Here is a 24245-nt window from a genome sequence, read left to right on the forward strand (position 1 = left end):
AATGTTGATAATGGTTAATCATGCTCACTGCTATTCAATGGTGAACAGTAGACCTTAATGGTGATGTAAATGCCCATCATCTTTCACATTGGTGAATTCAGTTATATTTGATTAGTATCGCATACATGAATGTATACATGGAGTGTACATGTGTTTAACTGTTCCTTCCATCTATGCTATCCTTTTCCCCTCAAGGCACTGCTCTCTGGCAGTGATAAACGCTCTGGCCAACATTGCAGCCAACCTGCAGGGGGAGCAGCTGGTGGATGAACTGATGGTGAACCTTTTAGAACTGTTTGTCCAACTTGGTCTGGAGGGAAAGAGAGCCAGTGAGAGGGCCTCAGACAAGGGGCCCGCCCTGAAGGTACGTGGTCCCATTAAGAAACATCAGAACACAACAGGAAATTGATATCAGCCACGTTGGTTAATTGTTAATGGCTCCTTATCTTCCTAGGCATCAAGTAGTGCCGGAAATCTTGGCGTCCTTATCCCAGTGATTGCTGTGGTGAGTTTTAAGAGACAGTTGACGTTCATGTGCTGCAAGTATTTGTGTTAAAATACCCACACAGATACTCATGTAGATCTCCCAGCTGTGCTCTGAGTTCTTGCACATGAATCCAGAGTGTTGGTTAGATTTTAACTCTATGGACAAATATTTACCCAGTCAGCTGCAATATTTGTATTACCGCTGAATGCTTTTGCATTTTTACATCTATTTTTTTCTTAAAAGATACATTTTAAGCCAACAGTAATAGAATAGTACAATGTATTCATTATATGTTGCGTGTTTACTAAGTGTCTTATTTTTCTTTGTTTTAACATATTAATAGTTTTAAGTTAGTTACCATAGTAGGTAATTAAATATTAAGGCAACATATTTTTAATTAACTCTCCCTTTGTAAAAAAAAAAAAAAAAAAAAAAAGAATGTAATGTAGCAAGTTTTATTGACATTTTTTTGTCTGTTTTATAGTACTGTTATATTTAGTTTTATTATGCCATTTATTTGTTCATCCATTTTCTTCATGAAATTATTACCTTATGGCAATATAGTAACAACAGTTATGTTATTTTTTTCAGCACAGTTCTCCATTTGCCCTATTGCAACAGATAAAACATTAACAGACAGATAACGAGCATCGTTTGAGTCACTCGCATAGACTCAGCTCTATGAAAGAGAAGTTTGAATGTTCAGTAAGAGACAACACAAAGACTCATTACTTGATTTTACCTTTACATATTGTAAACTCAGTAACATGTCTGCGGTTCAGTAAAATGTAGTTGGACATTGTAACCGAACACGTAACTTGTCATGAATACCTTAGCTGTTTAGCTCTGAGAGGGATTGACCACTCGACCCATGAACACAAGGCAGTCAGTGCGGTGCTCGTAGATCAGGAAGATAAAAGGATGATCCACAGTGAAGCGAATCTGAGAGGAGAGTGGCATGAAGCCCACCTGGGTCAGAGCCGCGGCTTCTGTCCCCTCTTCATTCACTGTGATGGTTCCCTGGTGCTTCAGCTGCAGAGGGAGAGATGAATGTGTCTGTCAGTTTGATAAGGCAGATATAGTGGGCATTATTTATTGCTGTTGATAAGGAGTCTAAATGACTTAATGACTCAGACTTTTATTTCAATGTTTGCCTTTCGTGTGGTTATTTCTTGGTAAAGTCATGACGGATTTAGTCAAACTCACCCAGTTCATGGCAACCTTTTCAGACGTCATTCCAGTGAAATCCCCACTCTCCTTGAACAAGTCAGTGAGGCCCATCGCCTTCAAATTTTCAATCAAGTCATAGTTTTGCTCTAGTTGAAACCGAGGTAAGACAACCTCACGAGTCCTGAGGGTACAGAAAATCCACAATTTTACCCAAACCATGAACTCTAACGGAGCCTCCATTGCATTTTATTATTGACATTGTCCTCGCTCTGCTTTTCATTTGTTTGTTGGGAGAAAGCTGCTGACCTGTTGGTCATGTTTTTTAGCCACTTGTTGATGACGGTGGGTGAGAGCTCCTGCTCCAAAGTCCTCATGCCAGTGATCTTCCTCGGCAGGGCGATGAGCATGCTGATGTTTCCTGTGTACGGGAGCTGAAAATGAGAAAGTTTACAACATTATTAGGCTGCTCAGTTGACTTGTTTATGTGTGTACGCGTGTTTGTCAAGAAATTCTTGTTGAAAAAGCTGGCCACTTGTCAGCTTCAAAATCATTGAGGTCGCCCACCTGTAGGATGTCACAGTCTAGTTCGTGGTCGGCAGCAGCCAGATAGTTCCCTTTGTTGGTCATCATTGGCACACGCACGTTTATCTTTTCAGTAACCCGGAAGTTCCGATAGTGAGTCATTTCTTTAGGGAATTTCTGTTCCCATGTACCTGTTTATACAAACAAATAAATCCAAACAGTCATATTGAAATCGTGGAAATCTTTTAAATGTAAATGGGGGGGGGGGTCTTTTTTCTACTCACCTTTGAAGTACAGGTAGTTGAGTAGCATCAGAACCATATTTGGATCCACACTCTTCAGCGGTTCCCTGATCAGGCCTTTAGTCAACTTTTGTATGCGACGGTTGGCCTTGTCCAGAAAGGATGGGTCTCTGAAGTCAACCGACTGCGGCTCTGCAAAATAATAAGCCTTTGTTTCTGTACGGAAGGCATCTTTCACTGAGATATCCTTCTTTACGTAGACATCGTTTACTGAGCGTAGCGTGTAACCAAAGTTCCTTCTGAAGAGCCTGTGTGTCAGCTTCCTGAAAAGCTTGTGCACTGTTGTGTTGTCATAGTGATGGCTGGCATTGACAAACTCGGCGAATCCCAGAGCTTTGTATATCTGATCATGAGTTCCAGGTCCTGCCCCCAAAGACATCATCCCCATAGCAATGGAGATCCCAGCAGGTGCGAGCAGGATGTTGTCAGTCTGGTTGACATCGTTCCGAAGACTCCGATAGAGGTTAAAACCAAAATGGGCGTTCACTACGTTGAGGCGCTGGAGGCGAGACCGACCGTGGAACAGTCGGAGGAGTCTGGCACGGCGAATCTTCGGGTCTGAGGGTTCGGCAAAAATGTCGATGTCTGGGGCTGGTGTGGCAATCTCATCGATCTCATCTCCTTCACTGGAAAACAATCATAAATTCATCATTTAATCATTTAAACACTCAAAAGAACAATAACTCTGGCTGTTTTAGTGTTTCATTTTTAAACTTTTGATTACACATATTTCTTAATAGCTGTAACTATTTATGTGTTACTGTATATGTACACTATATACATATATCACCAACAGTGCTAAGAAAAATGCCACCAACACAAATATATAAATGTTACGTTCTGTCTTGTTCTTGTTAAGGCCTAACCTATGCAAGTATTTTTACTTCATTACTTTACACTTCTTTTCTTAACAATACATTTTATATAATTCACCACTAGTAAAAATGTATAAAATAAAACGTACATGTAGTCGTCACTGCCTGCAGCCAGGATCTTATCAAAATCAATATAATCTTCATCATCAAAGCCATCAAAAAGGAGGTCATTAGTGACAGTGTTCTCTTTGTGAAACTCCAAGGGGATGGCCTCGATATCCACTGCATCACCCGGTTCAAAGCCTCGGGTGTCCGGTTTAGGGTCAGTGAAGTGAGTGCTGAGTTCTTTGATCCCAGCCAGGGATGGACTGGCCAGCAGACAGGCCACAGAGATGACAGTGATGACCCACATCCTGAAGAATGAGACAGAGGGAACATACATTCAGTATGAACTAGTTAATGCTTGTAGATTTGATTAAATTACATTTGAATTAATCTGTAGCTGCAAGATAATGTCTTCATGGTTTAATAATACAAAAGGTTTACACCAAGGTATTTTAACAACAGTCTCAGTCTGTCAAATGACTTACCTTCACTGTGTGCTGATGGGAAGTGCTCTGCTTGTGTTTGTCAGACTAGGAGCAAAGAATTGAATACAAAACTGAACTTTGATGTGGGCTTCTCCTGAACAAATAGACCAGATCAAACAGACCAACAAGTCCTGTGACTGACTAAAATCTTTAACTCTTCACAATTCAGTTCATCTGTAAAGAAAATTTGGTATTGATTAACAATTAAAGGCCTCGTAGTCTGGTATTATGTTTTGGAGCCGTTTGTTTATATTATTTGTATAACTTTATTTTACTGGTGTGCAGTGTCCAAAACGATTTTAGCTGATTGTATTCAAAGTAATTTCCATTTTGCCCTTAAACAGTGTGTGGTACTTGGTGTAATACAGCATTAATCAGTCTACATTTTTTACCCTTTTTATTGTCTGTTTTTCTGACTCAGTTGACCAGGCGTCTTCCGCCAATCAAAGAGGCGAAGCCCCGCCTCCAGAAACTGTTCAGGGACTTCTGGTTGTACTCTGTGGTCATGGGTTTTGCTGTGGAAGGATCAGGTGAGCAAGGAATGAAGTAATAATAAAGTTTTTTTTTTAATATATCATATAACCTGAAAGGGAGCTGATATTTGAAACTTGATGATCTGAGTTTGCTTTATTGGCCAATAACTTCCCCAAATCACATGACAAATCTTACCTGTTCTGTTGTGATGTTTTGAAACTTAGCTGTGACCTGTGAAGTTTTGAAATACCAAAGTGGTTACTGCCTTTATTTGTTGATCATTGACTCTATGTTTTCTCAGATTTGTGTGCCCTGACTATTGAAAGAAGAAGAGTTAAAAGAGGTTATGATAGTGTTGTGAATGTACCTTCAAGTAATTGCAGAGATTTCACACTTAGTGGGGAAATTAAAATATTTTATTATTTGTTAAGATAAAGACAGATTTATGGCTTCTTCAGTCATCATTAAATACAATCAAAAACATATTTTGTAGTGGTAGTTCATAGGTTTGATAACCTATTCAGAGATATTAACATATCAACATGCGCCTGCATTTCTGGATATGTTTTTTCCTTTCAGGTCTTTGGCCAGAGGAGTGGTATGAAGGTGTTTGTGAGATTGCCACCACGTCTCCTCTTCTCACCTTCCCCAGTGGAGAACCTCTTCGCTCCGAACTGCAGTACAACTCGGCTCTGAAAAATGACACCGTGACACCGGTACACTCCTCCAAATCTAGTTATTTGTTTCTTGCATTGTGGAAGTTCAAAAACTTGTGAAAATAGCAACACCAGGTCTAATTGTTAGATTGTCAATGTCTGTCCTCCAGGCTGAGCTGAGTGAGCTGCGGACAACCATCAGCAATCTCCTCGACCCGCCTCCTGAAGGATCTGCCCTCATCAACAAGCTTGACTTCGCCATGTCCACATACCTGCTCTCAGTCTACCGATTAGAGTACATGAGGTCAGCTCCATTGCGATTACAAAATCGGCTTACATTTCTCATCTTTTGTCACCACGGACTCTTTAATAAAGTGAGGTCAGAGTGTGTAACCCTTTCTCTTGTGGTTTTGTTTGAATGTTCAACTCTTTCTCTTGTACTCTCTCAGGATGCTGCGATCCAATGACCCGGACAGGTTCCAGGTTATGTTTCGATACTTTGAAGACAAAGCCATCCAGAAAGACAAATCTGGTGAGGGCTTTATACTTGTTCCCTTTGGCTACCCTGTTCTTCAATGTATGTAATTAATTTTCTCAAATTCCCTTTTTTTTTTTGCAGGTATGATGCAGTGCATTATTTGTGTTGGCGATAAGGTATTTGATGTCTTCCTCCAGATGATGGCTGATAAGGTTCGTAGAATTGTTTCCTCAAAAACTAGCAAGCAATATCAGAGGCTCTGGACATTTTACTGAGCACAGATTTTATTCTTGCCACTGGATAAAAATACTGATACTGATAAAAAAAAAATCAGTATATTTCTAATGTTTTCAGCCAAAGACCAAAGGGCATGAGGAGGAACTAGAGCGACACGCCCAGTTCTTGTTGATTAATTTTAACCACACCCACAAGAGAATTCGCAGAGTGGCAGACAAATACCTCTCTGGTCTGGCTGAGACGTGAGTAGTAATTAATCTATTAGCTTGTCTGCTTCCTTTTTGTTCATCCCTTTATATATGTATTGTTATCACCCTCTATCGCCACTAGATTCCCTCATCTGCTTTGGAGTGGTCGTGTGTTGAAGACTATGTTGGATATTTTACAGACTCTCTCTCTGTCACTAAGTGCTGTAAGTATCAGGAGAGGCCTGGTGTGAATGAAAAATTGCCAGGTTGTTGGTTTAAATCCCAACAATGTGCAAGATAGTATGGAGTTAGCAAGTCTTTACACAATGTATTTTGTGGTGGAAAAAAACAGCTTTATTTATTATTGTTTGAATGTTTAAACCTCAGGGAAGTGTTTGAATAAATAAACTTCAGTTGCACCAAATTTCTTCTGCGTTAATTCAGGACGTTCATAAGGATCAGCCATACTATGATATCCCAGACACCCCATACAGGATCACTGTTCCTGACACATATGAAGCCCGAGAGGTGAGTTTGGATTGGATTTACACGTATGACCACTAGGGGACAGCACAGTATTGGTTTTAAACGCTGGCGTCATAGTTAGTCTAAATTCATTTTGGGTTTTGGAAGCTAAATGAAACTGTGTTGTAATGATTTTGACAAAAAAAATAATTGAACTGTTGGTCAGATTTAAAGTTTTTATGTTATTCTAAAAAAAAAAATCAAAAAAGAGCAGGCCTAATTTTAGCTTTTTTGTGCAAGGATATATTTTATTATAACTGAATGCTCAGCTTTCCTGCCCCTCATGAAGTAATTTAATGCCCTTATTTCCTCTTAGAGCATAGTAAAGGACTTTGCTGCTCGCTGTGGTGAGATCCTGAAGGAGGCAATGAAATGGGCTCCTTCAGTCACAAAGTCCCACTTACAGGTCAGTGTCTTTACATTTGTGTGTAAGGAATGGCCAACAGAGATTAAACAAATGTAGTAAGTGCAGTTGTAGCTACTATTACCTCCTTAATTTTGAAAAACCGTAAAAGTCATCGTCGCCCATGTCCGTTCTATCACTGTTTTTCCTTTTCCTCCTTTCTGAACGCAGGAGTACCTGAACAAGCACCAGAACTGGGTGTCAGGACTGTCCCAGCACACTGGCCTCGCCATGGCCACAGAGAGTATACTTCACTTCGCCGGCTTGAACAGACAGAGTACTACACTAGGCGTGAGTGACAGATGCACATCCGTGCTTGTCTGCACACAAACCCTTTCTGACCATTACAGTTAATGTCCCGTAAATATTAGATTTCCACAGACTAATGATGATCTGAATTTAAATGGTGATGTGCGTGGTCATAAAAAAATTCCTCAATACAACCTACCGCTCACATATCAACATGTACAAAAACTGCAAAACAAATGTCACAAAATTTAATTACTTGAAATTTTGTTAAGATGCACATCATCAAAAAGACAGAAAGAGTATGTTTTTATAGTCAGTTAGCATTAAAGGATACCTCACTTCTTCAGGACGCAGCAGCGTTTTGGTAACATAATGTACCTGAAACATAATGCACACTTTAAAACTGCATTTCTTTATCTATTAATAGCCTCACAGGCGTGTTGATATAATGCTTATTAACATTTGTCCAACATCAATGGCATTTAAACATAACAAATGTGCCATTTAGCTGCTTTGTTTAAGCCTTTGTAGTTTTGTTAGCACTGAGCAGAAGTGCCTTGTGTCCTTTTTGCAATGTGTTTTATTCTGTATGCATTGTGTCGCCGTGTAAACAACTGGAGTGAAGTTGTCCAGTTCTTTACAGTACTGTATGTCCATGTGTGCATGCTTCCTAGTCTGTGACATTTTTTTTTGCTTGCTCTGCATTTCTTACATGTTCTTGGGCTTGCATCCGGCGATATTCGTCTTTTCATTTGCTCCATTTGTTGTATTTTGTCTTTATTAAACTGCACCGAACTACCTACCTGGTTGCTTGGCTGGTTTACGGATTTGCTGGTTACCTGGTTGCTTACCTGCAATGGACGGGTGGGTTGGTTGGCTGGCTGGTTGCCCATTTGGCTAACTGGTTATGCTGGTGCTGTCCTCCACCATGTGGCCAACCGTAGGCTGCTTTCCCTCAGGTTGGTCTGAACACTAAATACATAGAGACAGGGCCAAGGCATGCTACCTTCAGTACATGCTGAAGTTTTATAGTACAGCTATGCTTCTTACTTTCCTAGCTTGTGACTGTGTGACCCTACATGGCACCTAAACTGTGTTTTCCCATTAGACCACCCAGCTGACAGAGAGACCAGCATGTGTGAAAAAGGACTACTCCAACTTCATGGCATCACTCAACCTGCGAAACCGGTACACAGGAGAGGTAAAATCTGTTCCTAAATATTCTTGTATTCTTATGCTCTCTGAGACCTTGTGCTTACAGTATGATTCTCCTGTGTGTTTATCTGCTGTCTAGGTGGCTGGAATGATGCAGTTCTCTGAGGCGACTCACAGCCAATCCGATCTCAACAAGCTGATGATCCATCAGATGACCAGTGCTCTGGACAGAAAAGACCCAGAGGCCTTCACCCAGGCTATGTTCAAGATGGCTGCCCTGCTTATAACTACCAAAAGTGAGGCTCATTTAATTTGATATTTAATGTCTTTTAGTGATTGGGCTTGTTGTTCAGTTAATTAGTCATTTCCTATATATTGTCTCTCAGACTGCAATCCACTGCTCCTGCACCACCTCTGTTGGTCTCCTCTTAAGATGTTTACAGAACATGGCATGGAAACTGCGATTGCCTGCTGGGAGTGGCTCCTGGCTGCACACAATGGAGTTGAAGTGCCCGTATGTTTATTTAGTTCTTCTCATGAAATCATCAAGAAGAATTTTTGACATGATGTATATTTTGATTCAAGATTTAGAATAGATTAGTTGTCATCATCTCTTTTTCCGTGGTCCTAGTTCATGCGTGAGATGGCAGGAGCTTGGCAGATGACAGTAGAGCTGAAGATGGGTTTGTTTTCGGAGGCTAAGGTTGAGGTCGGCCCTCTGGCCGTCTCAGAGGAGAGTCAACCTGCACCCTGTGCGCCTGATGTCATCCCTCATTTCCTCTGGATAGAGGTAAGTGTCACTGTTGTTTTAACCTTCACTAGCCTGTGCCTCCACATAGGACTATTCAAGTTAATTTAGTACATTTCACTCGCTAGAATATGCTGCCTTTAAAGAAATAGATACACACCTTAAGCCTACTACTTGCTGCCTTGACACTCTATATAACACTCGGCTACAAGCTTCTTCCAAGATGTTCTAAACTGCAGAACATCAGATACACCACAGATAATCAATGGTTCTCATCACTCAGACATTTTTCCAAGGGTCCTAAAGAACTGCAGTTATTCAACTTTTTTTTTTAAAACAAGTCTCATCTGGATTTAGTTTTTAGTGTTACTTACTATGGTGGTACCATAATATACTGCTCAACTGACTGGAAGGGTTGAACGTTCTTCCATTGTCCTAAATTCAAATTGTATTTACGAGATGGGGAATGCATTGTATCATTTGGTAATTATGAATCTGCTAACAAAAATCACGTGAAGTTCCTCTAGGGTCTATTCTCGGTCCTCTTCTATTTAAGATCTACAAGCTCCCCCTTGTTCAGATCATGGAATATTATGATATTTCTTACAATAATTGTGCTGATGACACAACTCTTCATAACAGTGTCAAAACCTGAACACATTACTTTATATTTGCTGAATAAGTACATTGAGAAAAATCATTGAGTGGATGCGACAGAATTTTTTTTACAGCTGAACATTTATTTACAACTGAACACAAAATAATGAAATAATGGATTTTGGCCCCAAAGAAGAAAGATTGACACTAAAATCTACAAATCAAGCTGGAAATCTTGATAGAATTATTTAGATTAGATTTAGATTTAGACTTGATTAATCCCACAGTGGGGAAATTCAGTCATCACAGCAGTATCGAAAAACAAAGGGTGCACACAATATCAGAAAATTTACAAATGCGATAGATAAAAAATAATTATTTTAGAAAAAATAATGGACTCAGAACTAAACTCTAACAGCCATATAAAGACAATTACAAAATCAGCCTACTACCACCTTAAACACATAGCAACAGTTAAAATATTTCTGTTAAAACAAATTAGAGGAAAAAGTTGCTCTTGTGTTTATTTGTGGAAGATTGGCTCATTTAAATCAGGGCTTAAAACGTTTGCTGAATCTTTCCAATAAATGAAATACATAACTTTTTTTTATCTTTAAGTATTTATTTACTTGCTTCAGCTCTTTTTGTCTTTTAAATGCAATTTTAATGTGTTCATAATGTCTTTTTTATGTATTTTCATGCTGCTGTAAAGCACTTAAATTGCCTTTTTTTAATTTGCCTTTGTTTGAATGAGGCTATATAAATAAACTTGCCTTGCCTCTGGGTGGAAAGTTTATAATAAAGAGTACACATAGTGTATGGTATAGGCAAATACAATAATTTTGTATATACATTTTTTACATGTAGCTTATACAGTATATCATTCCATAAATTTATTACAAAGTTTCCTTTTGATGTATTTTTCAAAAAATGGAACTTAGCTTATTACTTTAAGGGTATAAGGGTGGTAAATATAACCACAGTCTTCCTTTCTCCTGATCTTCCTCCAGTTTCTGGTGCAGAGGTTTGAAATAGCCAAGTACAGTAGTGCTGACCAGGTGGAGATTTTCACCTCCATTTTGCAGCGATCACTGTCTCTGAATGTCGGAGGATCCAAAAGCAGCCTAAACCAACATGTTGCTGCCATTGGCCCTAGATTCAGGTATTAATTCTCCTTATTACAAATTGATATTAAATACTATAAAAAAAATAATCAGCGAGAAAGTCATCATTAAAAAATCCTAAACTATTGTGTCATCACTTGGCTTTATTTTAGACTGCTGACTCTGGGTCTGACTCTTCTGCATGCTGATGTTGTGACAAATGCCACCATCAGAAATGTGCTTCGAGAGAAGATCTATTCTACAGCTTTTGACTACTTCAGGTATAAACAAATAAAATCTTTCTTTTGGCAAAAAATAAAAAATCTTTTTTAGTGTGATTTAAAGCTATGTCTCTGTCCACCAACCTCTTTGTCTTCTCTGTTTTTGTGTAGTGTCGCTCCCAAGTTTCCCACTCAGACAGACAAGAGGCTGAGAGAAGACATCAGTATAATGATCAAGTTCTATGCCAGCCTGCAGTCTGACAAGAAGTATCTGGCTGCCAGCCAGCTGGTTCCCCCAGGTACCGCACTGAGAAAACTGTGGCCTAATGGTTCTCTAATAATAAATGAATTACTACCTCACACAACCTGAGACTTCACACGATGTACGGATTCAATATTTTTTTGTTTCTGTGATTTTATACTAATGTGAAAAGGGATTTTTGTCCACAGGGAATTGTCGGACAGATTTATCATATTTTTCTTTGTGTAGATCCCCAAGACATGTCGGTGAACAGCCTGTCTGCAATGGTGACAGACAGCCGCAGCAGTCTTGATGCAGCAGTAGGCCAGAGGCAGCAGGTGGCTCAGGGATGGATCAACACCTACCCTCTGTCCTCAGGGATGTCCACCATATCCAAGAAATCAGGTGCAACACACACAAAATGTTAAAATTAAATGTGCAGTGATTAGCCATTTGTTGCAAGGATGGTCACTGTGAAACTTAACCTCTCTCATATGACTATTCTTAGATGAATTATGTCATTATGTATTAATCATGTATTGCTTCTATACTGTTTCAGGACTGTCTAAAAAGAGCAACAGAGGATCTCAGCTGCACAAATATTACATGAAACGCAGGACTCTGCTACTTGCTTTACTGGTATTTACCTTTTTCAGAAACCATTAACATTAAAAACATATATGGTAATTAAGATCATTGCACAAAGTCATTGGATATCTGCATGTTGTGATGTACCTGCATCTTTATGGGGATTTGTAATAAGCAAATAGTTTAAGATTAGGGTTAGTCTTCCACTTTACAAAAAAAGCTACTTCCTGTCCCACCATGTTTTCAACTCGATGATGCAATTTAAATTCCTCTTACTTAAACCTGTTTGTCTTTTTCCAGGCCAGTGAGATTGAGCGGCTGACAATATGGTACAACCCGTTGTCCACTCAAGAGCTTGCTATTGCCACAGAGCAGTCAGTGGAGACCAGCATCGCTAACTGGAGGTCCAAATACATCAGCCTGACTGAAAAACAGTGGAAGGACAACGTTAACCTGGCCTGGAACATCGCACCTTACCTCGCCCTGCAGCTGCCTGCTAGGTATTCAAAATAAAATGAAACTAAATGTATTGTATACCAAGTTTCATCAACGTTAAAACACAAGTGTCATGAATTTTGTCTTAAAAACAATTTGGAGAACTTTGACCAAGCCAATAAGTGAAGATTTAAGAGGTGAAATCCACAACTGTATTCACACTGGTGATTATTCCTTAAGGATGCTGAACAATGCTTGAACTACAGCCCTACAAAGATTATAACATCACCCCACACCATTAATGTGTGTGAAACGGTATTGCACAGTTTCTATCTGAATGAAAATATCCTCAACGGACCAGCTGAACCAATTATTTTACCCTTTAAATCAATGTGCATACCTTATTCATTTATTTATCTTGTTGTTGAATAAGGATAAGTGGCCCATGGCATTTATCTGAAGAGAGTCATTCATGGGAGCGTGCGCCTATTCAGTTTTTTTATTTATTTTTCAGATTTAAAAACACAGAGTCAATTGTCTCTGAGGTGACTCGTCTGGTGCGAATGGATCCGGCTGCTGTGTGTGATGTTCCTGAAGCAGTCAAGGTGAGGTCCTCCACCTGCTGCTCCAAACCATCACAATGGCATTTGTGTCTGAAATCCTCTTGGTTTCATTCATGGTGCTTTTATTCTGAAATATTTGGGAGCAGACAATGATACACATTTTTAAAGGGGCAAAGACTAGCTTACACGAAGTGGGTTGAAGTGCTCTAACATTCAGTGGGTTTAAGCAGTTGGAAAATAGGGGGAAAAAAAGGGTAATGAAAATAGACAGCTTACAACATGGCCGCATTGTGAGGTTTGAGAAGATAGCAATCTGTCTTCAATCGTGGAGTTGGTCAACACTACAGGAAAAAGCCTCAGAAGACCATCTGATGTCTTCAGCAGAAATATTTCATACTCGATCGAGGAGAGTCAGAAAAACATATAAACATCAGCTCCTTGCCATCTCGTCTCTGAGCCCTCTCGTCCTTGGTTTCAGAAAGATCTCCACATATGGAGATGAGTCACGTTTCCCCTTTAAACCTGGTTTATCTTGAAATACATGTGGCAATTTCACATGATGAGTATTTGTCCCTTCTGGTGGTTCCTGTCTTTGTCTCAGGTTTGCCTATGTTGACCCACAGTACAAAAGTCAGTCAAAGGGACCATTGGATCCATTTCCATCACAGACCTACAGAAACTTAATGAAACAAAATGATTTCACATGACTAAAACCATTTGAATGCTGTTGACTCTCTTTTCTCAGATTTAAGCAAATCTATTGGCAGAAATGGAATATAATGTGTTTTCATTAGTGTATAACCACCTGAAATTGTGTTTGTGAGAGGGCCTCTCAAGTTTCATGTTCACCACAGGGTGAGTTAGGTGAGGAGTGTTCAGCTGGTTGCACTCTGCAACCTCACCGCCAGATGTCACTAAACACTACACACCACTCCTGATTTGTTTCTTGGCTTTTGAAGTTCCCACTTGTGCTTTTTTGTTAAGTTAAAAAAAAAAAAAAGTGTTTGTCACTTCTTGTGTTGTCGCATAAGAAATGATTGTGTTATTGAGCCATCTCTTCCCTATAGATTCCTCTAGTCCTTTCTGTTTAGTTCTGCCTGATTGAGCTCTTAATGAGCCTCGTACCTGTTTAAAGAAGAGGCCGGGGAGGCAGAGCACGGCCTTCCCCAAAGACCTCTATAATTTTGCAGATAATTCTCTTTGACATCTCATACTTGTTTATTCCAGTCACTTTAGCAACTAATAAACACAGCTTCCTCTGGAGGCTTGTTAGCACACCATCAGTCTTGATCCTTTGATACATGCTGCACATTGAGGGTGATGTAAATGTTGGCTAATTTGAATCATTTTTTGATATTTTTCACCAGTTCCTGGTGACTTGGCACACAATCGACGCTGACTCTCCAGAGCTGAGTCATATCCTGTGCTGGGCCCCAGCAGACCCCCCAACTGGATTGTCCTACTTCTCCTCCATGTACCCTCCTCACCCCCTCACAGCCCAGTACGGGGTCAAAGTGCTCCGCTCCTTTCCTCCTGTACGGACACATACACGGCACACAAGCATTCAAGCACACAAGCAGTAATAGTCATTTGTCTCAGATGTGTTTTTAATCTTTGTGCAATAAAATTACCATCATTTCCTCAAGTGCCATATAGATTTAAAGACAGGTAGAACTGAAGATTGACATGTAGTTGATTGTGGTACTGCTGTCAGGGGCCATTCACACTAATAATCCTAATGGTCCAGTCTTATCCATAAGCAGTTGTTTTTATTCTCGCTGATAAAAGTATTTTTTTTTCTCACTGTTTCTAGAATGCCATTTTATTTTACATTCCTCAGATTGTCCAAGCACTTCGATATGACAAGGTAAAAACAGATTTTCTGCATTTGGAAATACATTTACACCTCTCTTAAGAAAGTCAAATGATCACAGCTTTCCCCTTCTATTCCCCGTCACATCCTGGCGTAGATGGGTTACGTGAGAGAGTACATCATGTGGGCCGCTCAGAAGTCTCAACTGCTGGCTCACCAGTTCATCTGGAACATGAAGACCAACATATACCTGGATGAGGAAGGAAACACGAAAGACCGTGAGAAGTTCACCCTCACTATCTCCATCTGACTCAACACATCCACACCACAACACGTGAACTTTACACATGTAAAAAAAAAAACTCTGATTTTCTCTCTCCCTGCAGCTGACATAGGTGAGCTGCTTGAACAGATGGTGGAGGAGATCACTGGCTCTCTGTCTGGCGCCGCCAAAGACTTTTACCAGAGAGAGTTCGACTTCTTCAACAAGATTACCAACGTGTCGGCCCTTATCAAGTAGGAACGCACTTCACTCTTTTTTTTATTTGATTCATGTTTTAGGCCATTTATTACTACTGAACTTCTCCCAAAGTGACAGTGCAGATTTAGATTAATTTCCCTCTGGGGTCCATTGGTTTCAGTTGAGTATTAGTATCAGTTTTAGAGACGCTCTGCCAAGGTGAACAGTTACTCAAATGTATTTTTTGGTCAGTGAGCAGGGACTCTTTGAGGGTATTGGGAGTGCTTTAAATTGAGGGCTATGTCTCCTGCCTGTAAAATAAATGTTACTTTTAGTTAATAAGGTTTCAACACACAACAAGGCCTACATACGAGCTGCGATCAAAAACTTCTGAGACTGTTCCTGTTTTGCACAAACGGAGCGCAGCACAGTGATGTGAATGGAACAGGGGGAAGAAGTAACTGTCCTAAGTATTCCAAGTTGCACCACTTGATCATCATCATCACCTGAGTGTTATGTGTTTTTGTGACTACTGGTACGTACATGCAATGTCACCATGGACCTGAAAGTTGAGCGCAGTGCTCATCAAATTTTTGGGGACTAGAAAGAAGTCGCCATGTTGGAGAACCAAAGTGCCATCCCCCCACAGTTCAGGTCGTTTGCACTAAATACCTTTCCTAAAATGCCTCAGAATGTCACAGTGGAACTCGATGTTGACAGTCTGACCCTGGGAGACGAATTCACGGTGCCCAACGCTGCCAATGTCAAAGAAAACCCACCTGGTTGTGCTCCTGACCTGAAGTACCTTCTTCTGTCTAGGACAGTGACGTTCTGCCCCTCTTGAAACCCAAATTCTACACCAAACGCCTCGCCCAGCTCATTGCTTCATTGCTGTAGATTTCCTAAATCATTTCGAAGGTCTCCGTAGACCTAAAATCAGTGTTCACAAAAACATGTGTGACTTGGTGCTGATGTCGATCGAGTGCCGTAACTTGAAATACTTAATAAGGTTATAGCTGCCACATGCTCCATGCACATTACTGCGTTTGGGCGCAACAGGAGCAGTCTCTAAACTATTTGATTGCGGCTTAAAGCCTCACAGCCCCTTTACTGAAAGACAGAACGTTGATTATTATTTCTTCTCCTTTCTGTTTTGCTGAATTTGTATTATTTGATTATTATCATCATTGTCTCATCTCTCATTTTGATGGCTTTCCTATCACCCATGTTTTACATTTATACATTTTATCTGACTTTCTTCACTGTCTTCCTCGATTAAATGATACCTCAAGTAATCATACATTACATTTTACCTTACATTACATTTCATTTAGCTGACGCTTTTATCCAAAGCGACTTACAATAATATACATACATACATACAATATATGCTTATGATCTGACATTTAAACAAAAGAGTAAAAAAGATCTCAAAGTATTTATTACAGTTTAACTTTTCTGTTAGAGTCCTCTAAGTAAACTTCAAGGTGTTTATGAAGTAATAACAAGTTGTCTCATGAGTCAAGATGTTTTGCTCCTTTCCCTGCCACCAGAGTTTTGCTCTCCAAATCCCTCTGTTGTTCATTTGTTTGGCTATTGGTTGCTCTATTGTCACTCTGGTTATGCATTATTGTGGAAAACACCATGCCGTGTTACTCCTGCACCCTGACTACCTGTCCACCGGTGTGAGCACTGCGTGTCTGATGAGCTGTTTTCTGACAGCTTTTCATACAGAGTGTGTTTTGTCAGCCCACTAGAGGGGGACAAATTCCCCTCTGCCCTCATTACAGCAATAATTGCGACAAGCCAGGGGAGAAAGCTCTGCTGTCCCCGGGCTTCCACTCAATTACTCTCCCCCCCCAGTGAATTCCCTCTGTGACTTACAGAAGAGCCTGGCTGCCATTTGTAGTCTGCAGTCATTCGATGAGATACTCATGCATGTTATTCTCTGTAACAGAGGTGGAGACATAGGAGTTTGGAAACCTAGTGTGTTCAACTTGTTTTTGTTTGTCTTTGTCAGACCTTTTCCCAAAGGGGAGGAGAGGAAGAAGGCCTGCCTGGAAGCCATGTCACAGATCAAAGTCCAACCTGGCTGTTATCTTCCCAGTAACCCTGAGGCCATAGTTTTGGATATAGACTATAAGTCTGGGACCCCCATGCAGAGGTGGGCCTCAAAACCAACTTATTTTTATAGTCTCAAGAATTAAAAGAATTCACAAAGAAATGTGAAAGCGTCACTGAATTGTTTCAACAGCACTTTTCTACCCTGTGTGCCTCTATTAGTGCTGCCAAAGCTCCCTACCTGGCCAAGTTCAAAGTTAGGAGGTGTGGAGTCAGTGAGCTGGAAAAAGAAGGTAATGTCAGTGTTAAACGTCTCGTCCAGACATGTTCCAACAGAGATGGAAATACCTTGCTTTGTGTAATGATTTGTATTCACATGGTTTTTCCATTATAAAAAGTTTAATTACCTTGTTAAAAAGTCTTAAATGTAAATATGCATCTATGCCTCGTCCAACATTGCAAAAATGGGTCTATGATTATAGAAATATTTCTCATTTCAAAAGAAAATGATTAGATACAAGATGTGCCCCATATTACTGAAAATACCTTTGCAATGAATGGGCAATGCCGGGGTTCATTTTACAAATCACACTTGTATTGGATCAGGGTTGGCCCCCAAAAAAGATGTGTTGTCATAAATCTTTTCACAGGTAACAACTTAAATTCCAATTTCAGCTTAGCTCAAAAAAACTTTCCACTTTCAGCAGACAAATTTGAAATCGTAAAACCAAAAGACATTTTTGAGTGGACTGTGACTTTAAGGCAATCTACAGTAGATTTTATTCTTTTAAAGCCTGTGCGTTGACGGTGTGTCCTGACATCCTCCCATCAGGTCTGCTGTGTCGCTCAGATTCTGTGGACGACGACAAGAATGAAGAGGAGGCCAAGAGGATCTGCTGGCAGGCGGCCATCTTTAAAGTTGGCGATGACTGCAGACAGGTATCGGCTTCACACTTCTGGTCCATTCACTTTCCATTCTGCAATCACCTTTCTTTGTTGGACTTAAACTAATTATTTTAGCCAGATTTCCCTTTCTTCACCGTTTGCTCATCTGTGTTGACAGGACATGCTGGCACTTCAGATCATTAGCCTGTTTAAGAACATCTTCCAGCTGGTGGGCCTGGATCTCTACGTGTTTCCTTACAGGGTTGTGGCCACAGCTCCTGGAGTAAGTTCATATGAAACTTATCCTATCTTCTCCTCATCGATCTTCCTGTCAGAATCTACGAAACAAGTTTTCACTAAGACGGTGGAGCTGTCTGATACCTGTAATCAACCCCCTTCTTATTCTTGCTTTTTCTGATGCCCCACCACAGTGCGGAGTGATTGAATGCATCCCGGACTGCAAGTCTCGGGACCAACTGGGCCGACAGACAGACTTCGGCATGTACGACTATTTCAGGAACCAGTATGGCGATGAATCCACACTGGCCTTCCAGAAGGTGAACGCCAAGTCTCACAACCTTGGACAAACTTTTCCGGTCATCAGTCAGCCATTAAAGTTGTACCATAATTCTCAGTGGTTTAAGTATTGTACCTACTTCATTCTGATATTCCTTCCACAATCTGTCTCTTCAGGCGCGGTACAACTTCATCCGCAGCATGGCAGCTTACAGCTTGCTGCTCTTCCTGCTGCAAATAAAAGACAGACACAACGGCAACATCATGCTGGACAGCCAGGGCCACCTCATCCACATTGGTGTGCATTGTGTGCTCTTCTAAAACATGTTTTTAGACATTTTAAACAATGTATCAAAAAACATTAACTTTGTCATGGATCACCAATCTTGAAAAAGTTTTCAGTATCAGCTAACTATCTTTTATAGCGACTAAAATTCATTCAAAAAGCTAAAAATAAATCGTTCTCTGTGTTGCCAGACTTTGGGTTCATGTTTGAAAGTTCTCCTGGAGGAAACCTCGGCTGGGAGCCAGACATCAAGCTGACCGATGAGATGGTGATGATCATGGGGGGGAAAATGGAGGCGACGCCCTTCAAGTGGTTCATGGAGATGTGTGTGAGGGGATACCTGGCTGTCAGGTGAATATGTAGTGGTGCTGAAGTAACTGTTGACTGCACGCTGAAGATGGGTACTGTGTAATATTAAACTAAGCTGTTGTGGTGAATCAGGCCCTACATGGACGGAGTGGTCTCCTTAGTTAACCTCATGCTGGACACTGGCCTTCCCTGCTTCAGAGGACAGACCATCAAACTGCTCAAGTGAGTCACGCCTGTGCGCTTTGGTGTTACTATGAATGTGAAGAAGCAGATAAGCAGCGTGAATGTCATGCTGTTGTGGCTCATATTCTAATTTCTCTCATCTAGGCAGCGATTCAACCCGGGTTTGAGCGAGAAAGATGCAGCTGCCTTCATCATCAAAGTCATCCAGAACTGCTTCCTCAACAGCAGGTCGGTACAGTGTGCAGATTCTCGTTGTTTTTTTTTCTTTTTTTTTTAAATGTTGGTTTCTAGAAAGCTTTTGCCCAATTGCATCCCTTTTCTTTTTTTTTACAGGAGTAAAACCTACGACATGATCCAGTATTACCAAAACCAGATCCCATATTAAACGTTTGTGCCTAAGCATGTGCATATATTGACTGGTACATGGTGTGCGTGCGTAAGTTTGCGTATGTGCCTTTGTTCCTGTTTACCGTTGAAGATTGTGGCTCACTGTATCTGCTGATTATTGGATGTTGTCCTTTGTGTTTGCTTTAGCTTCTTGTTTCCTCTCAGAACATATTTTCCTTTTTTATTAGTTGTCCCTTATTTATTATTTTACATTGAAATGAATCGTATTAGTTATTTTACTATTGCACTAGCATCTTGGCTTCTGTGTACTCAGAGAACAAACTCTTGGTAATCTGCACGTTCACTAAATACTTTATCAGAGTTTGTGCCAATTTTAAATAATTTATGATGTTCGTGAATATAGATTCTGTTGCTTTTAGATGGGGTTTGAAATGTAATTGGATACTTGAAGTAGCTGAAGTAGACCGGTTTCAGTTCTGACCAATGTGGCCTAATCTGTCATCTTGTACTTGACTGTACTACCGTGCTTCTCTTTTTAATGGACCAGTCAGAGTTCTTTGATCTGTGGCATGGTGCTCGTCTTGTATTTAAAAGTGACACTTGACTGTATAGACATGGGTTGCGCTGTCTGTATTTTTGGGTTTTCATATTTCCAGTTTCAACGTGAAAAATGATTCACACAAGTTCCGGGAAACACTGGGGCTGAGTTTTGTATATTTAGCATTGCCAAAGGGGAGGGACGGTAATGCACATAAATCTAATTTTTCTATTGTTTGTGGATGAAGGTAAGACGCAGCTTAAATGTTGGGCAGTTGCATGAAGTTAAGTGTTAACTACCATGTAGCCTGTGTCCAATGTGGCTTTTGGTGAAAATTACTTTAGTAAGCCAAAGTGCTGTGCTCCATGTCCATATGGTTCGCATACGCCTTCACGTATTGTTACTGGTTGTAAAGATGTTGCCTCTCTTTCTATATTTATATCCATGGCCCATTTCCTGTCTCCTTTTCTATCTTCATGCCTTTTGAATGAGAATGCATAAGATATGAAATCAAATAAAGAGCTTTTAATTTAACAACACCATTTTTTAATTTGATGTCTTATAAAATATGCACTCATTATTAAGTACAGAGTTACTTGATCGTAACCTACTGTTTAGGTGTCATAAATTTGCAGGTGTTCAACACAAATCAGTTACAATTACGTCGGTTTTGTTTGTGAACCAGGATAAACACATATGGAAAAGCAGAAGTCACCATTAGTTTGATATTGTGCAAAAAAACAACAACTAATATTAGTATTTACTTGGAGTTTGGAAGGAGAGTATAGAAGACATGAAAGTCTTTATTTACCAAAGTAACAGCTGACTGTAGAAAGACAGATTATAATGAAGTTTAATGTAAAACACATCCGTGTATTGTCTATGGAGGGTTCAGTGTTATGGATTGCTATCATGGAAGGAACTTGAGTTCATTATTTTTACATTCACATTTTAAATTTAGCTGGGTGGTAGCAGATATATTTCTCTTTAATCAATATGTTGGGCTGTGCAGTGAGGTGACTGGAACATTTCAACGTTTGGGTTGGTAAAAATCTGTAATAGAGAGTTTTTAAATACTAAATGATTGGACTTTTATGTTATGACCAGAAAAGTATAAACAAACAACAAAAAACAAACCAATAAAAATACTTTGAAGATCGGTAATACACCACAGGTTGTTTTTTTCCTGCTATGTAGCACATGCCTTGTTTATGTTAGATAATGTGCAAGTCAAGATGGAATCATGTTTTATTTATTATTTACATCCACCAGAGGGCAGCATATGATGTATATATTGTATTTCCAAGCTCTTAAGTGGCCTGTTTTTGACTGATTCAAAAAAAGATACCACTGACTTTTAACTAATGTGAAGCCAAATCAGCTAACACAGTATTCTGCCTGATGTTTTGAAGATGGCTGTCTCTGTGCACAAGACATGAAATATAAAAGAACTAACATGAAATGTGTTTAAAACAGAGCTCAGACATCACAGCTGTCAAACGGTTTTCCTCTCGCATAATAACAGTGACCTTGAGTATGCTTTGAAGGATTTAAAGATGCACTGACGCACTCTGCTTTTGAAGAAGATCTTGCCTTCTGACAGCAGCATGACTTCAAATGGAGGCCAACATGTACTTGCCTGTTTCTGCTGCTATGAAACGCAGATTGAAATTCTGTCTTGTATGATATGATCTGCCAAAACAAGTTATGTTAAATGCACCGACGCTGGGAAAAGAAGTAAAACAGACCAGCCCAAAAGGCATTGCAAATTAGCAAGTTTCACTTTAGTCTCATAGGTGTGTTAACAATGGACAGCAGCACCTGGGCGGGGTGCGTGTGCTCCTGCTGTTCATCAAAAACATCAGTGAATTATTGGAGATATTCAGCATAACGTTCACAACTCAGGAACATTTGCTAGGTAACTGCTTCGAAAGATGAAGTTGAAAAACTCCCGTTTCAACAAGTTATGATTGAGCCTATGTTTTTCCTCACCATTAGGTGTGAATTATTAATTTAAATAACTTTCAAAAAGAGCAATATTAGTGCAGCATATATATGATTTAAAGTGTATTTGAAGTGTATAAAGGGGGTGTCGGGGTGGACTGTTAGATGTGTCAGCAGAGGAGAACGAGAAGCCTCAGGAAAGAGCCGACGCAGCTGAAGTTGACACACTGGAGGCCAAACAATCAGTGTGAGATTGAGAGAGAAAGATAGATAGAGATCCCATGACAGCATGCTGGGCTGCTCCTCCTTTTAGTTTTCACAGCTGTTACACCAGCGGATATAATCAAAAGTCTACATATCAACTAGAAGAAAAGGTGCTGATGGTCACATGCGTGTCTCTTCTCAACACTCTATTTGGTTAATATTTCATTGCATACAGATTTCCAGAGGGGAAACACCGTGATGTATTTTTGATGAGATCAGATCACTGACTGTCATTGCTACTCCCTGTGGTCATGCAGATGTACTGATCTAATCCAAGATGTTTATGTGTGCATGCAGCAGACTGGACATTTGCACTGGCTTCAGGTCCAAACATGTACTAAAGCCTAAGAGACACAAATGTAACTTTCTGTTGGTTCACGAATCATGAATGACAGCCGAAGGAAAGTTTTGTTGGCATCAAGGTCTTTTTCTAAACACACCGAGCAATGGCTTCAACAAAACTTGAATATCTAAAATGACTTAAAAAGCTGGCGACAACACATAATAAATAAATATTACTTGTAGCTGACTATGGGTGATGATCAAAGAGTCAAAGACATATTATGACAATGGATGTTCCAGTACTACGTTTAACCTCACATTCAAACCATGAAGAGATGATGCAGAGAGCTGCAAAGAGGTGGTAAAGAAAGTTCTGGATTTCACACTGTATATAAAAGAAACATTGATACTGACAGTGCAAAGTGCATTTCGTGTTAATCTGTCAGTCTTTGCAGGGTTGAGGGTCGTGGTGTTGGATGGATTGATGTTTGAATTGTCAGCACATGTGAGTGATTATCCAACATCTGCGTACTTTTGATTACTTCTAACTTGTAATCAGCTAACAGAAATGTTTTTATTTTTGTGTGTTTAAACACTGAGCTCCATATTTCCTTGTTTTCCATATGCATTAAACTGCAGGGCGTCTTGTGACACATTCATGCTTCTTGAACTGGTGCAGCCGTGGCTCCATATGCCAGCCATGTGCTATGCAATAATGAACTCTTCTCTGAACTGTTCCAGCCATTAAAGCTGTAAGGAGTGCAGCTGAGTAGAAAGGGCTATTTGTCCAAAGGAAAAGAGCAGACAGTCAGGCCTATTGATGAGATGCTGGAGCTAATCAGAAATAGTGGCTGCTGTGCCTTAAATAGCAGCGTTGATGTTGGGGGTTTTTTGTGGGAGAAAGGAAACTATGGTGCCACACAAAAGTCAGGCCACAACAGGTCCGGCACCTCGCACTCCCGCAGCACCCCCCATAAAAACCCCCGAGGGATCCGGTCGAAAGCCTTCTCCATGTCCACAAAACACATGTAGACTGGACGAGCAAACTCCCAGGACCCCTCCAGTAGTCTTGCGAGGGTAAAGAGCTGGTCCACTGTTCCCCGACCGGGATGGAATCCGTACTGCTCCTCTTGAATCTGAGGTTCAACAAACGGTCGGAGCCTCCTTTCCAGCACCCTGGCATAAGTTTTGCCCCGGAGGCTGAGTAGTGTGAGAGTGATAGTTGGAGCACACTCTCCGGCCCCCTTTTTTGAAAATGGGAACCACCACCCCATTCTGCCAGTCCATGGGTACTGTTCCCGACCCCCACGTGACATTGAAGAGGCGTGTCAGCCAAGACAGCCCAGCAATGTCCAGCGCATTCATCATGCCAGAACTTCCTTGAGGCCAACCGAAAGTCCTTCTCCATGGCCTCCCAGAACTCCTCCCATGCCCAGGTTTTAGCATCCGCGACCACCACAGCTGCAGCCCTTCTGGCCTGCCGGTACCTCTCAGCTGTTTCAGGTGACCCCTGAACCAACCAGACCCGAAAGGCCTCATTCTTCAGCTTGACAGCTTCCCTCACCCCCGGTGTACACGACGGGGTTCTCGGGTTGCCGCCACGACAGGC

The 24245-nt window shown here is 40.5% G+C and overlaps 2 protein-coding genes across 3 annotated transcripts in view; one reads left to right on the plus strand and one right to left on the minus strand.

The window, feature by feature from the left end:
• pi4kab (phosphatidylinositol 4-kinase, catalytic, alpha b) overlaps window positions 1-20685 on the plus strand; it is a 28082-nt gene extending 7397 nt beyond the window's left edge. The window contains exons 18-55 of one of the 2 annotated variants that reach the window (XM_069707843.1): window positions 196-364; window positions 455-505; window positions 4308-4416; window positions 4940-5076; window positions 5187-5320; window positions 5466-5548; window positions 5636-5706; window positions 5849-5973; window positions 6062-6143; window positions 6364-6447; window positions 6761-6850; window positions 7019-7138; window positions 8041-8055; window positions 8205-8297; window positions 8391-8547; window positions 8638-8765; window positions 8883-9041; window positions 10607-10758; window positions 10873-10980; window positions 11092-11219; window positions 11411-11566; window positions 11721-11800; window positions 12050-12249; window positions 12699-12789; window positions 14115-14282; window positions 14561-14614; window positions 14718-14838; window positions 14947-15076; window positions 17041-17184; window positions 17304-17374; window positions 17914-18020; window positions 18145-18249; window positions 18398-18523; window positions 18660-18780; window positions 18960-19119; window positions 19210-19299; window positions 19405-19488; window positions 19594-20685. In XM_069707843.1, the coding sequence (XP_069563944.1) occupies window positions 196-364; window positions 455-505; window positions 4308-4416; window positions 4940-5076; window positions 5187-5320; window positions 5466-5548; window positions 5636-5706; window positions 5849-5973; window positions 6062-6143; window positions 6364-6447; window positions 6761-6850; window positions 7019-7138; window positions 8041-8055; window positions 8205-8297; window positions 8391-8547; window positions 8638-8765; window positions 8883-9041; window positions 10607-10758; window positions 10873-10980; window positions 11092-11219; window positions 11411-11566; window positions 11721-11800; window positions 12050-12249; window positions 12699-12789; window positions 14115-14282; window positions 14561-14614; window positions 14718-14838; window positions 14947-15076; window positions 17041-17184; window positions 17304-17374; window positions 17914-18020; window positions 18145-18249; window positions 18398-18523; window positions 18660-18780; window positions 18960-19119; window positions 19210-19299; window positions 19405-19488; window positions 19594-19645 (4255 nt within the window). In that variant the 3' untranslated portion in view covers window positions 19646-20685. The remainder of the gene's footprint in view (window positions 1-195; window positions 365-454; window positions 506-4307; window positions 4417-4939; window positions 5077-5186; window positions 5321-5465; window positions 5549-5635; window positions 5707-5848; window positions 5974-6061; window positions 6144-6363; window positions 6448-6760; window positions 6851-7018; window positions 7139-8040; window positions 8056-8204; window positions 8298-8390; window positions 8548-8637; window positions 8766-8882; window positions 9042-10606; window positions 10759-10872; window positions 10981-11091; window positions 11220-11410; window positions 11567-11720; window positions 11801-12049; window positions 12250-12698; window positions 12790-14114; window positions 14283-14560; window positions 14615-14717; window positions 14839-14946; window positions 15077-17040; window positions 17185-17303; window positions 17375-17913; window positions 18021-18144; window positions 18250-18397; window positions 18524-18659; window positions 18781-18959; window positions 19120-19209; window positions 19300-19404; window positions 19489-19593) is intronic. The other variant, XM_069707844.1, reaches the window with a different exon arrangement.
• serpind1 (serpin peptidase inhibitor, clade D (heparin cofactor), member 1) lies at window positions 1216-3947 on the minus strand. Its single transcript, XM_069707842.1, has 7 exons — window positions 3887-3947; window positions 3446-3709; window positions 2464-3107; window positions 2222-2370; window positions 1964-2088; window positions 1694-1838; window positions 1216-1519 (listed from the first exon to the last, which is right to left on the minus strand). The coding sequence occupies exons 2-7, from the start codon at window positions 3706-3708 to the stop codon at window positions 1328-1330; spliced, it is 1518 nt and encodes a 505-aa protein (XP_069563943.1). The 5' UTR covers window position 3709; window positions 3887-3947; the 3' UTR covers window positions 1216-1327.
• Window positions 20686-24245: the final 3560 nt, after the last annotated feature.

This window comes from Brachyistius frenatus, unplaced genomic scaffold, assembly GCF_029030835.1.
Source record: "Brachyistius frenatus isolate BFR_SWC_R1_liver_20210118 unplaced genomic scaffold, ASM2903083v1 Contig_72, whole genome shotgun sequence".
Lineage (NCBI taxonomy): Eukaryota > Metazoa > Chordata > Actinopteri > Embiotocidae > Brachyistius > Brachyistius frenatus.

Coding starts and splice junctions, on each gene's coding strand:
- serpind1 (XM_069707842.1), bottom strand. CDS start 3,708: ATGTGGGTCATCACTGTCATCTCTGTGGCCTGTCTGCTGGCCAGTCCA. Junction 2,089..2,221: donor TAGACTGTGACATCCTACAG/GTGGGCGACCTC, acceptor TCTCATTTTCAG/CTCCCGTACACAGGAAACAT. Junction 1,839..1,963: donor CTAAAAAACATGACCAACAG/GTCAGCAGCTTT, acceptor CTGTACCCTCAG/GACTCGTGAGGTTGTCTTAC.